This window comes from Pseudopipra pipra, chromosome Z (genome assembly GCF_036250125.1).
Source record: "Pseudopipra pipra isolate bDixPip1 chromosome Z, bDixPip1.hap1, whole genome shotgun sequence".
Taxonomy (NCBI): Eukaryota; Metazoa; Chordata; class Aves; order Passeriformes; family Pipridae; genus Pseudopipra; species Pseudopipra pipra.
In genome coordinates this window covers 73,767,241-73,787,052 of record NC_087581.1, presented here as the reverse complement: position 1 = coordinate 73,787,052, position 19,812 = coordinate 73,767,241, and the positions used below count along the sequence as shown (strand labels likewise).

Here is a 19,812-nt window from a genome sequence, read left to right as displayed (position 1 = left end):
ACAGCCTCCATGTTTAATTACTGTGCTTCGGACTGTCATAATCCATACATATTAATGTTAGAGCTTTATTCAAGTCTGTTCAAGCACTGCCCTTCAACTGCATGTTGTTATTGCAACATAGCAGAGCGTAAGGGACTGATTAAAAGATGGAGTCTGCTGAGCCACTGCCTCGAGCATGGAGCTAAAAGGTCTTGATGCAACAGCCGGGCTGCTCCAGGAGCTGAGCTGCTTGCAAAAGCTCCAGGAGGTAACCAGCAAGCCATGGCAGGCAGGTAGACAAGCTATTCTTAGCAAAAAAAAAAAAAAAAAAAAAAAAAAAGAGAAGAAGTTGTTACAATCAAGAACACAGCAAGGACCCTCCCCAATAAGGCATGGCAGGCAGATCTGGCATGAATACTCAGGGATCAGCCAGTGGACACTCAGGGCCCATCTTGGTACCAGGCAACCTTTACTTGGATACTGGTGAACTGGCCAGTGGGCATCCAGGGGGTACCACAGCAAGGGAGTTTAGGGCCATGCCCAGGGACTGCTGCCACCCTGTTACTCTGCCTGCCTCAGAGGATACAAGGCAACCAGGGAAGAAGCAGAGATATATCAGCTTGCAAGCCAGCAGCACTTCATTGGGGTGGTAACTCCTGTCCTGTGCTTTTAACAGCTACCCTGAGCCTTTCCTGCTTTTCTACCCTCCTTCCTTCTCTCTGCTCTTTACAAAGATAAAGCTGAATTATCATTTTGGGATCCAGCATCTGGCCTTGTTTGTGCCTTAATCTCGGAATGTTTTAGAACCTGGTTCCCCTCTCCAAGTGGATCAGAACACAGGGCTACCGGATGAACAAAAATAAGATTCGTATTAGTTTCTCTGTATACTTTTGCATAGTTAACCACAGTATTTTCTTTAGAATGCCTTGCCATTAACTAGTTTTCTGTACCAAAATTCTGCTCTAAATGTCAGCTGCTGTGCTGCACAATACTAGGACACATATTCAGAAGTGTAGGGAAAAAACAAAACCCATTTCTTTTCAATAATGATTGATAACTGAAGCCAGTCCTCTCTCGCTTTCAGGGCCTCCCTTTTGATCAACTAATTCGGAAGAAGTAGTTTTCCTAAAAGCTGCAGCTGTTTTGTCAGCACAATCCCTCTAAATGCAAACAAGCTTAGTAACTCATGTTACCAGTTTCCATGTGGTTTAAAACAGCAAAGGTCTACAGCAACGTCTAAGTGCCTGAGTTTCAAATACCAAGAGTGACATTTTGAAATCTAGTTCTCAATTTGTAATAAATGCTGTAAAATACAGACAACAGAGAAACCCCGGGGGAGCAGAGAATTGACATCCTGCATGATGCAGAGAGGCAGCAAGGAGACTGTCTGCATCACAGAAAGTACTGGGTAGCCTTGCAGCCAATAAATAGGAATGACCTAAGGCTCCATGAACTCTGACCCCTCAAACCTCCGACATCAAAAAGCACAGAGCTTTTCATTTCATTTTATTACTCAGCAAACAAGAGAAACGGTTACAATCAAGGTGTGTTACAAGTCCAAACAGAACATAAATATGGTACATCACATCTTTCATTCTGAGGCTTTCAGCATTTTATTCCTTGACTACACTTTTGTGTACAAATACATGCAGCTGTGATGTAAAGCCAGCCCTTTTCTCCTCTGCAGTCATACCCCTGGCTTAGCACCTTTCCAGCCACCTTTCATACTCCCAGGCTTTATACAGGCCCTAAGCCTATCACACATTCTCACTAATTCTCCTGGGTTAACTGAAGAGATCATCTTATAGTAAAAAAGACACAGCTGGGGAAGGAAAAGGTTATTTAAACATGCATGTACTGGTAAATGATACACTGTACTTGGCGCAAGACACTATTTCTGTATTGAAAAAAGAAAAAGGGTTTGTATGGTTGGGGGAAAGGTAAAACTTCAAGAAGCAGTCATTTTTATGAAATGGAAATACTAATTTTTCTTTTCAGTGATGCTCTTACTTCCTAGGGATACAGATTGCAGTAAGGAGGAAAAAACCTAAAATCATACAACTTCACTCACATAGCTGCTAGACTTTAGAAACTCTTATTATGTTGTACATTAGTATAATGATGGTAGGATGATTTTCAAGAGTAAAGAATTGTCTTTATCTTGCTGTTTTAAAAACTGAGTATGAAAAAATTAACACAGTTAGCAGCTGATGTAAAACTTTAAATACTTACTGCGTAGGAGCCTACGAGGAATGCAGCATTTGCTTGTTTTTTCTGATCTAAGCCAGTATAATGAATTATTTTCTTCCTTGTCAATGAAAATGACTGTATCAAGAAATGAACAAGATTATGATTTTGCATTTTAGACCTTTTATCCCTTCTTTCACAAAATTAGAGGAAAGTAAGAGTTTGTTTATCTACTTTCAGCCACCTGTATTTAGAGAACCAGCCATACTGTAGACTAGTCCCTCAGAAGCTTTGGAAAACTTTGCAGCCCCACCTAGATTGTTCTGGTATTTTTCCCAGTATCCAGCCTAAATAATTTTCAGTACAAATTACAGGAATCTTTTATTTTTCTTCTTACACGTATTTAATATTTCCAACTTCAACCCTTATGTAACAGACAGCCATTTATCAGAAGTAAATAGAAAATGGCCTTTTCAAAAACAGCACAGGCATAAAAACAGAATTTAGACTTTTTCCTTCTTGAAGAAAACCTGACTCTCTATAAATCCACTAGTATTTGCTTCTAAGCATCAGAAACATACTTGGATTAAAATATTTTGAAAGTATTTCTAAACTTTATCATAAATAGCTTTTTAAAATATCATCTTGGCTTGGTATATAGTTTCTCTAATTATCTTAGAAACTGGGTGGAATGGCATTTTCCATAGAAATCTGTGGATGTCAGAAAACTGACATCTGTGGTGTCAGTTATCCCCTAACTGGCCCTTGAAACAAATTCTGATGTGCTTAAAACTGCATGCTTTGATCAACTGCTAAGCTATCATAAAATGTCATTTTATGTATTTACATAGCAGTGTTACTTGCTCAGATACCATTCAATGCACTCAACACAAATAAACCCCAGATCACTGGCAGAAATATGATCTCAATCCTAACGTGTCTGTCTAATATCAAACCTAAGATATTAAAAAGGTTTATAATACAGACTTGTCTTGCTTCAGAGCATCCTGTAAACAAAAATCAGAGAACCTTGTCTCTGGCAAACCTGTTTGTAGTACCACAGGGATAAAGCAAGTCTGGATTATGCAAACTATTATCAGTGACAGACATCAAGGAATGAAAAAAAAAATACACTCTTAATCTATAATGTTCTGTATACTTTCCAATTTTCACAGTTCAGTGGCAGCTTAAAGATCTAAGTAGTTTTGAAGAGGCAAACTGTGATTCACATTAATGCAAATAAGCTTTTTTATCTGCCTAACAAGTTTTGTGCTCCAACATCTATTAGAGGTCAACTAACTTGTAGTCATTCGTATTAATCATTATAGGAAGTAGGCAATCCCTGTTTTAAAGACACTGTGCTCTATCAAGAGCCCAATCCCAAAAATTGCTGAGCATCCCTAAGAGAAAATAATCTGCAGAAGGAGCACAGCAGCCTCCTTCAGGCCAATGCCATCAATGCCACTGAAGATCAAATGTTACTTCTTACTAAAGAGAAGTCAGCAGCAGAAAAGACCAAATCAAACCAAAAACATCTCAAATAAAACCGTGTTGCACTGCACCCTCCAGCTCACTCAATATGGGCAAGATTGCCAAGAAGACTGAATTCCAGGAGGGGAGCTTTTCATTTAAAAGAGCCTGTAGTCATTTAGCAACTGATCTTTCAGAAGCTTAACATTAGTTACTGCCAGAGTGATACATCTTCTGATTCTTAAAAGTAACTGGGTCTTCCCTTCTGATCCTCCTCCTCCCTAAATTTACCTTGATAAACTCTGGCATTCATATTCAAAACTCAGCTAGGTTAGGATTCTAGGAAGGCAACTCAGCAACAACAACAAGAAAAACCCAAACCAAAACCTTTTGCCCATTTGTTTTTGTTCTTTAAGAAGTCAGTAATATTGAAAAAAACCCCAAGCATTACCTTCAGTTTCTTATTTAGCTTGCAGCAGTACCTGTAGACCATTGCCAGATTGAGTGGTCCAAAGTCTGCATAGAAGCTGGCAGAAGAAAGGGGAAAATTTGTATATGACCCCTGTGAACACCTTTTCTTGTTAATAAGATGCACAAAACAAGGAGTAATAAGATACAAGTGACATATGTACACCATTCTAAAAACAAGCATGCCTTCTTAGATACATACATACACACTATTTTGTTGGAGGAAACAGGTTTGTCGTCTTTAAACATGGACTAAAACTTTGTTTTTCACACAGCACCATTCAAAACCAAACTCAAGGTTTGAAGAACTTACTTCTCACTACTGTGTTACTCTGTGACAGAAGTTTTTAAACTCTATTTTAAGAGTAACTCATAAGCTTTACTTTAAAAGAAGGCAATTGATAGTGCTAGAGAAAAGTAAACACAGAGAATAAGGACTGATTAGTACTTTAAAAACCAGCAAGTACACCCTTGGTCAAAAACATTTAAAGAATTAGCAGCATTCCACATAAACGTAAAAGGCAAACACTGTTCACTACAGGGGAAATAATATATCCATTGTCAGCTCATAAAAGCTTGAATTGATTTTGCCAGTTTTTACTCTTACTGTAGGAAGTTCAGACATTCCACTTTATACATGAACAACCACAGACACCCCCTTCAGCCTGGCAGTTCAATGTGCACTTCTGGCTCTATATGGCTGCATCATGTTCCTATGTCTTCTAACAGCAATGGGTACAATGAAAGCTTATGCTTCGAAAATGTTTTTAAGAAATCCTGATTGGAAGGCAAGAAACCATTCTAAGGCATATAATCATGGCAGATAAGTCTAAGACCAAATTCATGTAATTAATTCTATAATGGAAATGGTATATTTCCCTCAGCTCAATTTAAAAACAGAATGCCAATCAGGCTGTTTCCTCACTGCTGGTGTTCTGACTAATTTATTTTGAAAAAAAAAACCAGAAAAAATAAGACCATACTTACTTCTCATACACAAGTTCATCATCTATGCAGAAATAATGGGTATTTGCAGCTCCACTCTTTGGTTTTTGGCAGAGAATTGCAAAATAAAGGCGATCTGAAACGCAAGAAAATTTGAAGCTTTTATAAGCACCACATTTTTCTGCTGAAAGCCTGAAGTATTACCTGTCAAGGGTACAACTTTAAATGGTTTAAAATGAAGAAAATCTTCTTTTAAGTATTACCCAACCAGGTATTATTATTGCTCCAGTATTGAACAAACAAGGCACACAAAGATTGAGGCTTTTTGCTCAGCAGTGTTCCCATAATCCGCAGCTCTTTTGTGTTCTTTTCCAAAGTGTTCCCCGTTGGACGACTTTGCAAAAGAGCAGGAGCCTGACTTGCACCCACATCCACAGCAGAGTCCTCCTCTGGCAGGTGGCTGCACTCCGAATAGCAACACCCCCCCCAAAATTACCACAAATCCCTCTGCACCTCTGAGCACCTACGTTAAACTAAAGGTGCCTCCTGCAGGCAGGAGACATCTTGCCCTGGCTTCCTCTGTTAAGTTTTTTTGCAGGGAAAAAAATACCAGTGGTATTCACACAGATATAAATTACTTTTATGGCCGGGGAAGCTGAGGGCCCAGTGAACTTTAAGCACCGACTGTGCTGCTGCTAATAAATTGCTGTGCTTGAGGTAATTGGTCAATAAAAACTGAGGCTTGCAGCACCACAGCAATACTTGTCTTCCTCCTGCTGAAAAAATATCATATCTGGATTAAAATTCAGATAACCTTTTTTTTGTTTCCAACTAGGTGCCTAGAACAGAGGTATTACTTAAATATCAAAACAGATCACCTGCATGTAAACGTATTATTTCAAAACAGAATTTGTGATGGAGAAAAACTGTATCTCCTTTTTGAGACAGCAGGAAAAAAAAAAATCACTTTAATATTCAAAACATCCTCCATGACCAGCAGTTAGACACCATTACTTGTATCTTCAAAATAAGTATGCCATGGGAAGGAGTTTGTATGTCTGTATTTCAACAGTCAGTACTCAGTGTTCACCTATGTACAGCAATATCTCAAGGGGTGAAGGCAGAAAAGACCACCAAAAAGTGTACATTTGCAAAATGCTCATTTCAGTTGCCTGTTGTGAATTGTTTGGCTTAAACATTTACAGGTCAGCTGCAACCAGTGGGATGTACAGTAAGGCATGTCAGGCACCTCATTCCTTACTCTCAGCAGAAGCAAGGCACCCAGACTTGACTGTTTAACTCCTAATAGTCCCATCTTGTAAGCACAGCAGCTGCAGGACAGGATGGAAAGTGTATTACCTGCAATGTACCTCCCAGCATTTATTTACCAAAGCATTCTCTAAAACCAAACCAAAGGACCAAAAAATTTAGAGTAATGCCATGCATTTTTAAGACATGAGTAAACTGGCCCACGAAGTGAAATACATGTGGAGAAGCAAGTGCACTGCTATCCCAACTGGATGCAAAATATGCAGTGGCAAAAACTGTTTCACATAAAGGTAATGCTGGGGGTGGGCTTTGGGGATGGAGGGAGCCCCAGCTCTCCACAGCTTCCCTGCATCTATCCCCACCTCTGTGCTAATGGCTGAGCAGCATTAAGGTGGATTTGCATGAATTAGAAACTGCAGCAGGTAGCCAAGTGCAATATTTAAAAAAAAAAAAAGAAAAAAAAAGAGAAGAAAAATAGAAAAAGGAGGGGGAAAAAAAAGAACAAAGCAAAGGAAAAAAAAGAAAAGAGAAAAAAAGAAAAAATAAAAAAAGCTGCTTTGCTGATTTATTTGCCTCTGGTCTGAGAATGTGAGCTAATGTGGGCAGGAGGAGAACTGAGGGCAAAGGAGGAAGCAGAAAGGAGAACTGAGAGGATGTGATATCTAGGGATTGTGTTTAAACTGGCATTGCCAGATTAAACACATGTCACTACAGCCCCAGGCTATAATTTCACACCACTTCTAAACTGATTTAATGGCTAGCTGCCACCAGGTTCCTTACAAGGAAAAATCTTCTGAGTTAGCTCACTGAACGAGCCTGCTGGGTGTTAACAGTAGGAATACCCAGCCAAAACTTCTCTCTCGATGGCATCTGTCCTTTAGTGCCAGTCTAATTATCGACTAGACTGGGCTCTCCCTCTTTATTGTACACAAACAATAACTGCATCAAAGTCTGGGCAGAATGGCTGTAGTACTCCAACTGACATGCTACCTTCTTGCACTTCAGCTTCTTCCCAGAAGCTTTACATCACTTGAAAATACAAAAGCGCTACACAAAGAGTAATCCAAAATCCTCAAACACAAAGGGAGGATCAAAATGAAAATAAATATAATTTGCACAGGTCAAAGACTTAAAATAAGTTAGCATTTTGCTCCTAAACAGGATTTGGAATAACAGAGTCACATCCTCAGGGCTCCTACTTTCACTGAAATTCTTCCGCAGCTTCTGCAAAAATGTCCAACAAAAATAAGAATTCCTGTCTTGAGCAAGCAGTGTGTATTTTGAATTGTTGGCATACAATTTCTGCAATGGTAACTCTGGACCACGTTAATTGCGGCTACTCTAAAAACACATGAAAGAAACCTGAATTTAATAAATTTACAGAAGTACTTCACAACCAGAGCAGTGTGTGCCAAATGCCCATATCCTGACAAGCTGTCCATTCCCGTGCACTGCTAACAATTGCTCCCTATCATGGAAACAGCAGGCTCCATCTTTTTAACATGTTTCCTATGGGGAGATTTTAGAAATGAGCTACACAGAGGAGTAATTTCCTGTAAGTGTATTTTATTTACCTCTCTGCTGACTTACCAGTCCAAATGCTGTATTACTCACCATGGCTGTTTTTACCTGCTTTTTTCCCAACATATTCCCAGTTCTGTTTAGTCAAGGATTAGTGTGTTGATTTTTTCAACAGGAATTAAGAGAAAGGAGAATTCCTTCATTAAGCATCTGATTGCAGGATTGAGGGTGTATACATAAAATACACTCAAACACTGATGAATTGATTTCACTAGGACCCCACAAAGGTTTGAACTGCCAGAAGCAAGGTTTCCCTTTTATTATCTTTATGTTTCCTTTGCTAATTTTAGCTTTTTGGTATTTCATTTACATAAACTGCGCTTGAGCACTTCCTAATTCCTGCAAATTTCTGATAAAAAATCATCCTAAAACTATCAAACTGGAGCAGACCTTTCTAATCATCTCTCAGAAGAACGAGAGTGGGGCTCACTGCCTTACAGGCACTGCAATTAGGAGATATGACTGCAGCATGTTAGATATACTTCAAATACACTTAATTTTGTTAGCCTTATATAACAAAACAGTTAAAATACATAAATTAATTTGAGTAAGCATCCAATGTACAACAAAATGAGCCTACACACCCCTAACAGAGGACTAAGCTACCACAGCTGTGTGACTGTTGGTACCTCAACTAGTGGGACTAAAGGCAGCACAGACATGCCTACACAAGCTGATTGCAGTGTAGAGAACTGAGAGCTACTTCAAAATCAGGTTAATGTGAATTTAGAGACGAAAAAATAATCTCCTTCCTTTTACTCTCAATAAGCCTGATGTTTCTCAGGTTCTGCTGCACAGGCCTTCAAGGAAGAAATGTCAGTAATTCAAGAGTCACCAGTGGACTTGAGGACCTTAAGGGTCTCTTCCAACCTAAACAATTCTGTGATGAGACAACTAAATACTGAACAGACACTAGTGGCAGGACAAGTCTGCATATGATCAGCAAAGGTTATTTCATTAAACAAAAGAAGTTCCACAGCTCTGTTGTTAAACAGATGCCTTAGATGAGGAATTCAGAGACTGACAGTACAACAAACCCCAATGTTAGTCTGTTTTGAATTACCAGGAATGTAACCAAAGAGTTATTTACTACAGGAAGAGAAGTGTATTTCTAGATCTAGAGTTGGTATATGGAATTTTGTTGTGTTTCACTTAAAAGTCAACACATAAAAGATATATCAGAAAATATGAAAGACAAATTTTGTAGCAATGTCAAGAAAAAAAGCAAAATTGTTTATGATTCTCTTTTTATTCTTTCCTACGATTAATTCAGTCATCACTATGATATTTCAAATTTAGGTGACAACAGAGTTGGCAATTAGAACAACAGCCTGAACTCTGAAAAAGAAAATGAAAGCACAATGAAAAGCTAAAGGAACTTTTTAGAAAGAATTACTTTAAGGGCTATGTCATGAGTGATCAACAACACTGCTACCTTACTAAAACAGAGTCCTGGCACTCTACTGCTCTTGATTGGCACACAAGACTATGTATCTTCATGCACTTTCAGTTCTGAATTAGACACTAAAAGCCTCAAACACGTATTTAAAATCTCAGTTTTGAGAAGGACTAACAGGAAAGTGAGGTCATACTGATGAAAGAGTAAACAGCTTTTGTACTAAGATAGTTGCATAATAAAAATTAATTGGAAGTATTGATAGTCAAAATGTTGTAAGCTTAATGATACTTTTTAGAAGAGTCCTTAGCATTCAAAAAAATAGTTTTCTACATAAGACACTAAGTTTATCATGACAAGTCAGCAATAGGGGAAAAAGACAACTCAATGGTTTGAAAATAAAAACAACCAAAAAACAACACAAAACCAAAAAATCAATGAATATATTAAATTGAGTATTTCACTATCAGATCCAAGTGACAGTGTAAGAAAAATGATTCACAGTGGAGAAAAGACAAATCGGCATGTACAGTGCAGCTTAGAGGATCCTTTAAGTTGTTTGTTCCTCACTGTACACAAACTGGATGTATATATTCAGCAGGAAGACAAACAAATGTCAGGAAATGCCCTATAATGCTGTATTACTTAAAATTTTATGCCATGTATAGTTATTGTTGTTACTTCATTTTAGAATTAACCACGGGAAATAGAAACACACAGCTTTTGCCTGAGGTTTATACATTATAATTCCACCTCTTCTTTACAGTGTTACTTATAAAATCAGAGGAATGACAAAGAAAAGCAGACAAGGAAAGGAAACTAATAGCTTTCAAGCATCTCGCACAGGACAGTTACATTTTCTTTCGATTATATAAATTACTTCTCTCAGAGATCAGAAGGACATGGGAAGACACTTCCAATAAACAGAAGAAATGCATTCACTTCCAGCAATTGTAATTAATACCAGCAAGTCTCACACATTAGTTGGCAAAGAGAGAATGATACAGCTTACCATGCAGCTTAACAGACCAAACAAAAACAATTTTTAAAAGAACAGCTTTCTTGAAGAAGTCTAATTAGTAAACAAAAATATTTAGGTGATTCTGATTAATAATTATTCTGATGAATAATGGCTGATTAATACAACTCACTAAAAAATAAAGAAATGCAATAATTACTGTAAGTATTTTGAGTATAAAATTCATGCAAATAATGGATTAGAAACTTTACTGTTTATGAAAGTAATATCACACCAGGAAAGTTTACAGCAATTTGGGTTTATGTTCTGCTTCTATCTTTTGCTAAGATGAAAATGAGGGTAGCTTGCAGTGTTCTTAATAAGTTTGGCACTATTTCTGTAAGTAGATAAGCTAACACAGATCTCTCCATCTTAACAGTAGTTCAAATATTTACCAGTATGTTCACTTTTAAGAATAAGACCTTATCTGTCTCCAGTCCAAAACTAGTTACAAATTTCTCAGAACTGCATTGTAAAAAGGCAGAACTGATAGTTCAAAATTTGACATAACTTTAAAACAGATGAATAAAAAGATAAGCCTGTTTGCTTATTAAGATTTCTATTTAAAAAAAAAAAAACCCACACGACATGGCAGTGAACTAAAAATTAGACAATATTTTCATTGATAGAAGCTTGTAAAGAGTAGCCACTGTGCACAGCAAGATCAAGACAAAATGAAGTATTATTAGATATAACAGTCTAGTGCACTTTAATCAAATTTGTTATACTGGGTACTGCTGAACATGGTGAACTCCCACTGAAAAAACACAAGTCAAAACCTAGTTGCTCTACTGTATTTAAAAGGGTGAGCATTTCTTTGAAGGAGAAAATACAGCAATTTAATGGGCCTGTTGATGTCAGACACACATTATCAGATGGAAGCAATTGCTGCATGACAATGGTTAGAGACCTGTTTGCTGGAGATGTGAGCTGGCCAGGCCTGTACGGTAATCCAGGTACTGAAATTACCTGATATCAAAAAATCATCATCTGTCAAATGAGGGGTTTCTACACTCAACCTTAGAACTGTACCAGCACCATTTCTTATATAAATGGTTGCTGTTATAGCAAAAAATACACATTTGGAGTTATTGTAGCCTTAGCGTTCTGCAGATAAGTACACCATTATGTTTCTCTGGGAAGATTAGGCCTAAAATGCTGTATTTTAGGCTGGAGTATTTAGGATTTTACTCCCTAACAGTATCAAAGCTTTTTAAAAAGAAGATTCTGGGAAGCTTTGGGAGTTTACATTCTTCCCACATCGCTATACCCAATTTTCAAAACAAGATCTTACGGTTTTCTAAACATGCTGTTACCTAGAAGACACATTAGGTAATTTAAGGAGCCCTGTTTCTTGGCACAGAAAGAAAAGGTACACTGGTGCCTTTTCTCCGTGTTTGCTCTTTACATTTCTCCTTGCTCTGTCCACAGATATTTCCCCTATCCCTCCAAAAGATGTGCTGAGAGGTTTATCTCTTGCTTTTTATGAGAAGTTGTAAATACACTACCGCTCTCACATTCTGACTCGACTTAGAAAGCGATTTGTTATTGTTGTTGTTTTTTTTTTGTTGTTGTTATTGTTGCTTTCAGGCAAACTAAACTCAAGGTCGTCTTTTAGCCGGGGAGACTCAAATCTGAATACAGAACTGTTCCGGCCGCGCTCCAGCAGGCTCCTTAAAACAGGCAGGTCCCTGTGCCAAAACAAAGCACGGCTCGGCGCCTTGGGTTACAAAAAGGAGGGACTGAGCAAACCTGACTGATTTAAACCCAGCTATTTTGACTCTCCAGATAAACCTGCTGGCACTCCCGTGTCAAGAAGAGGTGGGACGTTTTGCCCATTATTTTACCCATTGGCCAGCAAGCACGACATCAGGGAAAGATTTCTACATGTATATATATATGTGTGTGTATATATATATATATATATACATACACACACCAATACAGGGAGAAACGCGTTACTTTTTTCCCACCCCACAACGTGTCGAACGGACAGAAACGTGTTTATCGTTGTTTTCCGTTCACTCTGCCAAGCCGGGAACGGCAGCGCAGGGCAGGCAATGGGTGCTCGGCACTGCCAGATCGTTCATCCCGCCGGGCGAGCCGCGCAGGTTTCGAGAGCAGCGCCCGCGGTGTGACACGGCACAGACCCGGCTGGGACACCCGGCCCCCCGCGGGGCTCAGGCTGCCGGGAGTGCCCGGGACCCGCTGCGGCGGGACAGGACAGCGGGACAGCGGGACAGCGGGACACCCCCGGGGCCGGCGGGACGGGACGGGACGGGACGGGACGGGACGGGACGGGACGGGACGGGACGGGACGGGACACCCCCCTCCGCCGCCCCGCGCGCCCGGCACGCCGCCCTCACCCGCGATCCTCAGGCAGATCTCCGGCCCGGCCGGGAGCAGCTGCCGCCGCTGCCCCTCAGCCGCCGCCGCCCGCGGCGCCGCGCCCCGGGTCCTCTTGAGCGCGGGCGGCGCCGGGGCTGCGCGGCGCCGCGCCTCGGCCCAGCTCTTCCGCTTCATGGCGGCGGCGGCCGCGCCGCGCCGGGGCCCCTCATGCCGCGGGGAGCGAGGCAGCGCAGGGACCCCGAGCGGCTGACGCGGCCCGCGGGCACCGCCCGCTCCCGCCCGGCTCGGCCCCGCCCGGCCCGCTCCGGGCCCGCCCGGCGCGGCTCGGCCCCGCCCGCCTCAGCCCCGCCGGCCGCCCCCGCTGTGTCCGCGCGGCGCTGGCGGCGGGGCCGCGGTAACAGGTGGGCGGGGGGCCCGGGCCGACCCCCGAGCGCCGCCTCGGCCCCTCCGGGCGCTGCCGTGCGGGGTCACGGCGGGACCGGCACAGCGGGGATCCCCCTGCGCTGCGGGTCCGCTCCCGCCGGTGCGGCCATAGCGCGGCCCGCTGCCCTCTGGGGCTTCGCAGCCTTCCAGGTGCCCCGAGCACCGAAACAGAGTCCCCAAGGACATGATGCTGTAAAGCCAGTCCGGGACATGCAGCCTTCTGGGCTGAAGTGGAAGGTTAAAATAGATGGGTTTAAATCTGCTTCTTAAGACACAGTGATACTTGAAAACACACAGTTATTTGAAATAGCTGTTGCAATAGATCAAGCTAGTAGTTAAAAGAACTTCTGAAAACTGCTCCTTTCCCTCCTCCCTCTAATTGGCCTTGGTGGAAGAAAGCCCTTGCTGAAGTGTTCTGCTGAGTGTGCGATCAGTGTTTATCACCTATTGGCTTCCACCTTCCAGTGCCTTACATTTCTTAAAATATTCTTGCTAAATAACACCAGAGACCTAAAATTCTGCTGACACTTCGAAAACCAATTCATGTCACCATCATTGTTCCAATTCATTATGCACATGGGAGTCATTGTCTTGCAGTGAACTTAGTGAAGCTGTGGCCAGACAGATGCAAAATGCAGGGCCTATATATACCATGATTCTCTTCTACTGAATCCTCCTCTCTGTCTTCTTGCCTCTTCTCATTTGTCTGCACTTTGTGAGTCTTTCTGAAGAAGTGATTTTGCTGGGATAATACAGAGGCTGTGATGTGGTTCCTGTCACAGTTGAAATGGTGAGGGTGGATGACTTCAACTTACAGAGCTGTCAAACTACAACTTCATTCCATGCCCTTTTAATAGTCCACCGTTCTTTTAGCTATAGCTAGTATTGTTAAATGTATTTATTAGCAGCAATAGAACTATCACCATTGTATGTTAATTTTACTAAAAACAAGCAGGAAAACAGCTAGCCAAAAACTTCCTTTAAAATCAAAAGCACCCAAGAGAGTGAAATGATTGCAAAACCGAAGTGGAACTAGAGTCAGTGTCCCTGGCTGTGATTATCAAGTGAATGAAGCAGAGTGGAAGCACTACAAAGAAACTGAGTATTCATCAATCTTTCTCTTCAGAAACACATTGTATCAAAATGTGGATGTAATTAATAACTTGCTAAGGCATAGTACCTTTAATAGAATTACATTGCTCAGTATGTTTCTTAAGCAAGCTTTTTCTTATTCATCAAGGAACTCTGCATTTAATTTCATGTGCTTTCTTTCCAGAGCCTGCTCTGGGCCTGCCAGTGACCTTAATGGATGTAGGAACAAACCTCTTCACAAAATGCCATTTTAAAATTGCATTAAAGCTTAAAAGGGGAGAGAATTTTCAGTTAAGTTTATATAGCAGCATTTTACAGAAGGCTAAAGATCAGAAACTGCAGAGGAGGATATGCTCCTCCATAAATCTCGGACGGTTTTTTGTCTTCAAATTGCTAAAAAGAAGTGGCTGGTGGATGAAAGAGGGCACATCTACTTTAATGAAAGCAATAGACTTTGAACATAAACATTTCTAGAAAAATGGATAATATGAAATCTGACAGAACTGCAACCCAAACTGCTGTTGTCCTTAGTTCAGTTGTCTAAGACACAAATAAATAAGGAGAATTTATTCCGAGACCTCTCACTCTGAGAGAAAGTACATACATCCAGAGGAAGAACATTCTGCTGTAAATCCTCCTAGGAAAACACACAGTTGACTATAGCTTACTCCAAAACCTGATCAGATGTATGTTTAAGACACACTTCTTCCTGGTCTTACAGACCCACATTTTTGTATGACACAAAGAAGAATTGCAGACAATGGATGATGTATTTAAAATATTTATTTAAAATTATGAAATGTATTTCATAATGTCTGCCAGTGTCAGATGCAAAAGTAGGTATAAGCTTAAGTCCCAGTGTTCAACACTGTGACTTTTCAGGGTATATTTTAATACAAGATTGTCATACGGTGCTTGAAGCTTTAAAACAGTGCTGAGAAGTATTGGATTGAAAGACAGCGTTGATCTGCTGAAGGCATGTTCTTCCTCACCAAAATCAGATTTTTTAGTTTACCGCATCTGGAACAATGATTTTTAAAATATATTAACAAGATTGTTTCGTGAGACAATAATAATCTCCAGGATTTTTTGCAATCAGCCTCAGTTGTGTTTTAGTTTTTATTATCTTGTACTCAATGGGAATAGCACTTTTGTGTCCGTCGTCAGTGCCAGGTAGTTTATTCTGTGCTCTGATTTTCTAGATAAGGTTTCAGATGTCCTACAAAGACACAACATTACCAATGCTTGTTGGAATTCACTGGAGAATTGTTCCTGTAGAGCATAAGTTTTAAAAAAAGTATATATTATGTCAGTGTCATATGTCAATGATCTGGGGTTTGTTTGAGAAATTCACTGTTTTAACTCCTGCCAGCTGCAAAATTGTATTAATGGGAACATGATCCAGCCTGTTTTTATCGAGGTGCAAAAAATGAACTTCATTGCCTGGAAAGGAATGAGAATAACATGTAAATTACTAAATAAAATATTTATTTATTCAAATATGTAAGCAAATCAAAGCAGCATTCTGACTTCCTACTAGTTCTTGTACAAATGTGTACTAGATCTGTAGATTGCACAATATACTGTATTTTAAACAATGACAAATTTTTTTTTAAATTATGTTAAAGAAGCAAGGAACATTGAGGCACCTAACTAGTTTAAATCTGCTGTAGCATGATGTTTCCTAATCACAGAATCATAGAATCATAGAGTCATAGAATCATAGAATCACAGAATCAGTTGGGTTGGAAGGGACCTCCGAGATCATCAAGTCCAACCCTTGGTCCAACCCCGCTGTGGTTCCCAGCCCATGGCACTGATGCCACATCCAGTCTCATCTTAAAAACCTCCAGGGATGGAGAATCCACCCCTTCCCTGGGCAGCCCATTCCAATGGCTGAGCACCCTCTCTGGAAAGGAACTCTTCCCAATGTGATAACTGTCATGTTGCAGCTCCCCCTTCATGCACTACTCCTGTACTAAACAACATCAGATGCCTCGAATCAAATGTGAAAACAGACTGTAGGTAAATGCCATGATGTCAAAAAACCCCTCCAAATTTCGAGGCAGTTGTTCCATCAGCACTCCAATCAATTTTTGCAGGATGGTGATGAGCTTTGTGCCACCTCTGTGGGAGCTGGGACTAGGCAATGACACTTTGCAGATTCCTTCATGCCACAAAAATCACACAGTTGCACACAAGGCTGTCTCCTCTGAATCCACAGGGACAGCAGGCGAGCTGGCAGCAGACAGCTGAAGGAGAGAGCTGCAACTCTCACACAAAACACAGCAGCTCACCTGGGCCTATGATCAAAGCTCCTCCCTGCTGAGCAGGGTCTCCTTGGAAATCAAAAGCCGGGCCAGTCATTGCTCTCCATATACTCCTGATGCTTCCCAGAAGTGTGTTTGATTTCACATGAGGGCTCCGCACTAAACAAAACCACCAAATATTGTTATCTATAAACACAAAAGTATGTAAGGAACAAGAGCACTGAACAGCTGCTACGAATAGTTTAGAGATTCCTGATTACCAGTATTTTCACAAGAGACAATCTAGTGGGCAACTCACTTTATATTTACATTGCAATCATACTATTTTATCAGAGCATTCATGTTTTGTTTGTGTAAGTCCAAATAAGGTGAGAAAATTATTCTTACCTGATATGTTATTACCTTCACCTCTTTTCATGCCAAGCGTTTTATAAATTTCCCTTTGTGGATCTACATACATTTCATGTGTATACCCAGTTAAACTGCAAAAGGGCTGCAAAATATATGCATACACACACACAGAGACACAAAAAACATATTTTTAAGGTTAAGGCAGTAACTGTTAGGGTCTGCTGACAACAGAAAAAGTACTGATACCCTGCCAACTCCACCCTCCCCCCTCTTATTTGGAAGCTGTGTATTTGTCATGTTAAATTAAAGGCCAAAAATTTTCAGCCTTTATTAAAACAGCTTTTATTAAAAAAAACCTTCCAGTGAAATCAAGAAAAGATGTTTCTTAGAAAGAAAAAGATGTTTCTTAAAAACCTGGTGGTTTTTAAATTGAAAGTTTTAGTTATTTGCTTTAGTCATGTAAATTAGAATTGCCTCATGAATGCCATCCTTTTTTTCTGTAGTTGCAAAAGACCATCTTTTCACTCAGAGCAAATCCCTCAATACAGACCATTAAGACACAAGAGAGGATACCTTCAATGACTATTTTATTTACCTTGATGTGGTGATAAGATGACTGCCCAATAACTATAAGCCTCACATTTGCTTCCTAGAACAGAACAAGGGTATTGAAGTTGTAAAGAGGAACTCAAGTGTTTCTGCACGACTTTGAAGCATTAGCAGAATCTGGCATCCTGAGTTAATAATCACAGTGCACTGAGTTAAAATTATTGGAAATTAAAATCACTTACGTGTTTGGAGACTTCACCCTGGCTATCACCCACAGTCAGAAGCAACATTAATTTATTAAGTGATAAATTATTTTTAAAGAGAACCTTTAAATTATAGATGTGTAAACTTTGAGTTTCCTGTAGCATTGGTAGCATTGTCTTTCTGATTGATTGCAATTGATTGCAACATGCTATAATTTTGGAAATTCAAAATTTCCACGCAGTTGCACCTACCTCTAAAGAAGCAGCACGGAAATATTGGTGCCCAAATATCTGTGATTTACATATAGAGATATATGTATAGATATAACTTGCATTCACACATACTGCTGTCTCTTGCAGGTGCAACATTAGGCCTGAGCCCAAAATAGAGGCCAAAACTTGAGTTCATTTAGATGCCAGTAAAAACAGTTAATAAAATATAAGGTAGTTTCATTAGCGTGTAATACTTGCCTTTCCCATATAGAATCATTTTGGTTGTTATGAAAAGAAGCCCTCCTAAAAACAAAACACTCACACTAAGAAAAGCACGGACAGATTTTGATTCTCTATCTACATTTATTTGAGGAGTCAAATTAAGAAAATGTCACTTTGAGTAACACTGGTCGAACAGTTCAGAAATATCTGTCCTGAGAAGACAAGCTGCCAAAGACATTTCCCCTTTTTATCCTCAAGTTCCTAGTCCATCTCAGATGGATTTAGATGAACTTGCTGTCAGCAATGACCTGAGTCTCTGTCACTGACTGTGCTGCTGTTGGGAGTAAAATATGACAGAATTTCAATCATCAGTCTGGAAGAGACAGATTGACCTTCCACATTTAGCAGGAGATCATTGTCTTCTCCGGTGTCTCCCACTACCCAGCAAATACCTGTCCACAGCAACCCCTGCCCACTCCTCCTTTCTGTCATTGTGTCATTCCTGTTTGTGCAGCTGCCCAGAGAACAGGTCACACCACTGATGCAGCTTACAAATAACCATAGGGAAAGATACTGGTTTTAATCCAGATCAATTTTCTGATCTTGTTCCATGCACAACCATCAGTCAGCCCTGCTGGCATAATGGAAAGGGCAGTAGTTAGTAGTCAGGAGAAGACAGCTGTCTAGGGCACTACTAATACCAGAAGGAATGCCTGTCAAATGTTGTCTAGCTGTTCTAACACAGCAGTAAAAAGAGCACCAAGCTAATAGGGCAGGGAGAAATAATGCTGCTGCAACAGAGCGTGGAGTGCCATAAATCCTTTCCTGTGTCTCCTAGGCAGATTCATTATTGCTGTTGTAGCAAACAGAGAAAGTGCTTCTTCTGACCCACTTTTTTATTCCTAGAAGCCTCATGCAAGCCTGTAGCTGGACATAACAAATCAGCTTGGTTGCAGCAACCCCACATACATATTAAGGGTAGAATACTTACTTGTAAAAATGCCTTGGGAACTTTTGCCAGATCTTCTACATATTCCTTACAGGTGTAACACAAAAAATTCTGCAACACAGCCAATTGGATGTATCAGAAACATATATAATTGCATAGCAATGAAGCAGCAGATTAGTGATTGGGGAACACGACACTTTGGAGGTGAACAGGAACCAGGGATGAGAAAGATTCCAGTTCTTTGAAGTCACCACATTTGGATTAGGATACCGGTTTAATCCAAGCACGAACAAGGACGCTGGGCCCGTGGCCTTGCTAATATTTTTATCTCTAGATATCGCAGCAATGCGATAGGTGGCTCAACAGCTGGGAAATCAGGGGAACGCGATACTTGTTTCCCTAAAAGCGCGGCTGAAGAAGTGTTTCCTTTCTGGTAAACAGTGTTATCACTTGACCACCAAGGCGCGGATGGGCCGCGGGAGCAGCGCTGACCCGCTCGGTGCGTTCCCCCCGCTCCCCTCCAGCCCTCCCCTCCAGCCCGGCCCCGCTCACCCGCACGAACACCACGATCGCCTTCCGATCCCCGTACAGGGCCTGGAAGGGGACGCTCCGGCCGTCCCGGTCCAGCACCGGGCAGCGGGCAGCCTCGGCCCGCAGCTCCGCCGGCTGCCCCCGCCCGCAGCCCCGCGCCCGCCCGACCTGCTGCGTGACCGGCAGAGCCCGCGGGCCCGCCATGGCACCGGCGGGGAGGGGAGGGGAGGCGGAGCTGGCGCGGAAAGCCGCGGGAGGGAGGGGGTGCGAGACGGAGAGGAAGCGACGGGGCCGGGAGGGAGCGCGGAGGCTCGTCCCTGTCCCCGTCCCTGTCCCCGTCCCCGTCC

The 19,812-nt window shown here is 41.2% G+C and overlaps 2 protein-coding genes across 5 annotated transcripts in view; both read right to left on the bottom strand.

The window, feature by feature from the left end:
- The window catches only part of CDC14B (cell division cycle 14B), a 40,926-nt gene extending 28,006 nt beyond the window's left edge, over positions 1-12,920 (bottom strand). For 2 of the 4 annotated variants that reach the window (XM_064641136.1, XM_064641135.1), the window contains exons 1-4: positions 12,680-12,920; positions 5,092-5,185; positions 4,088-4,163; positions 2,212-2,304 (exon numbers count right to left, since the gene is read on the bottom strand). In XM_064641136.1, the coding sequence (XP_064497206.1) occupies positions 2,212-2,304; positions 4,088-4,163; positions 5,092-5,185; positions 12,680-12,836 (420 nt within the window). In that variant the 5' untranslated portion in view covers positions 12,837-12,920. The remainder of the gene's footprint in view (positions 1-2,211; positions 2,305-4,087; positions 4,164-5,091; positions 5,186-12,679) is intronic. The other 2 variants (XM_064641137.1, XM_064641134.1) reach the window with 2 other exon arrangements.
- A 2,022-nt stretch (positions 12,921-14,942) lies between these two features.
- On the bottom strand, positions 14,943-19,812 carry PRXL2C (peroxiredoxin like 2C). Its single transcript, XM_064641140.1, has 6 exons — positions 19,487-19,812; positions 18,977-19,045; positions 17,394-17,447; positions 16,835-16,940; positions 16,475-16,606; positions 14,943-15,620 (listed from the first exon to the last, which is right to left on the bottom strand). Exons 1-6 carry the CDS (start codon positions 19,667-19,669, stop codon positions 15,493-15,495), a joined length of 672 nt encoding a protein of 223 aa, XP_064497210.1. The 5' UTR covers positions 19,670-19,812; the 3' UTR covers positions 14,943-15,492.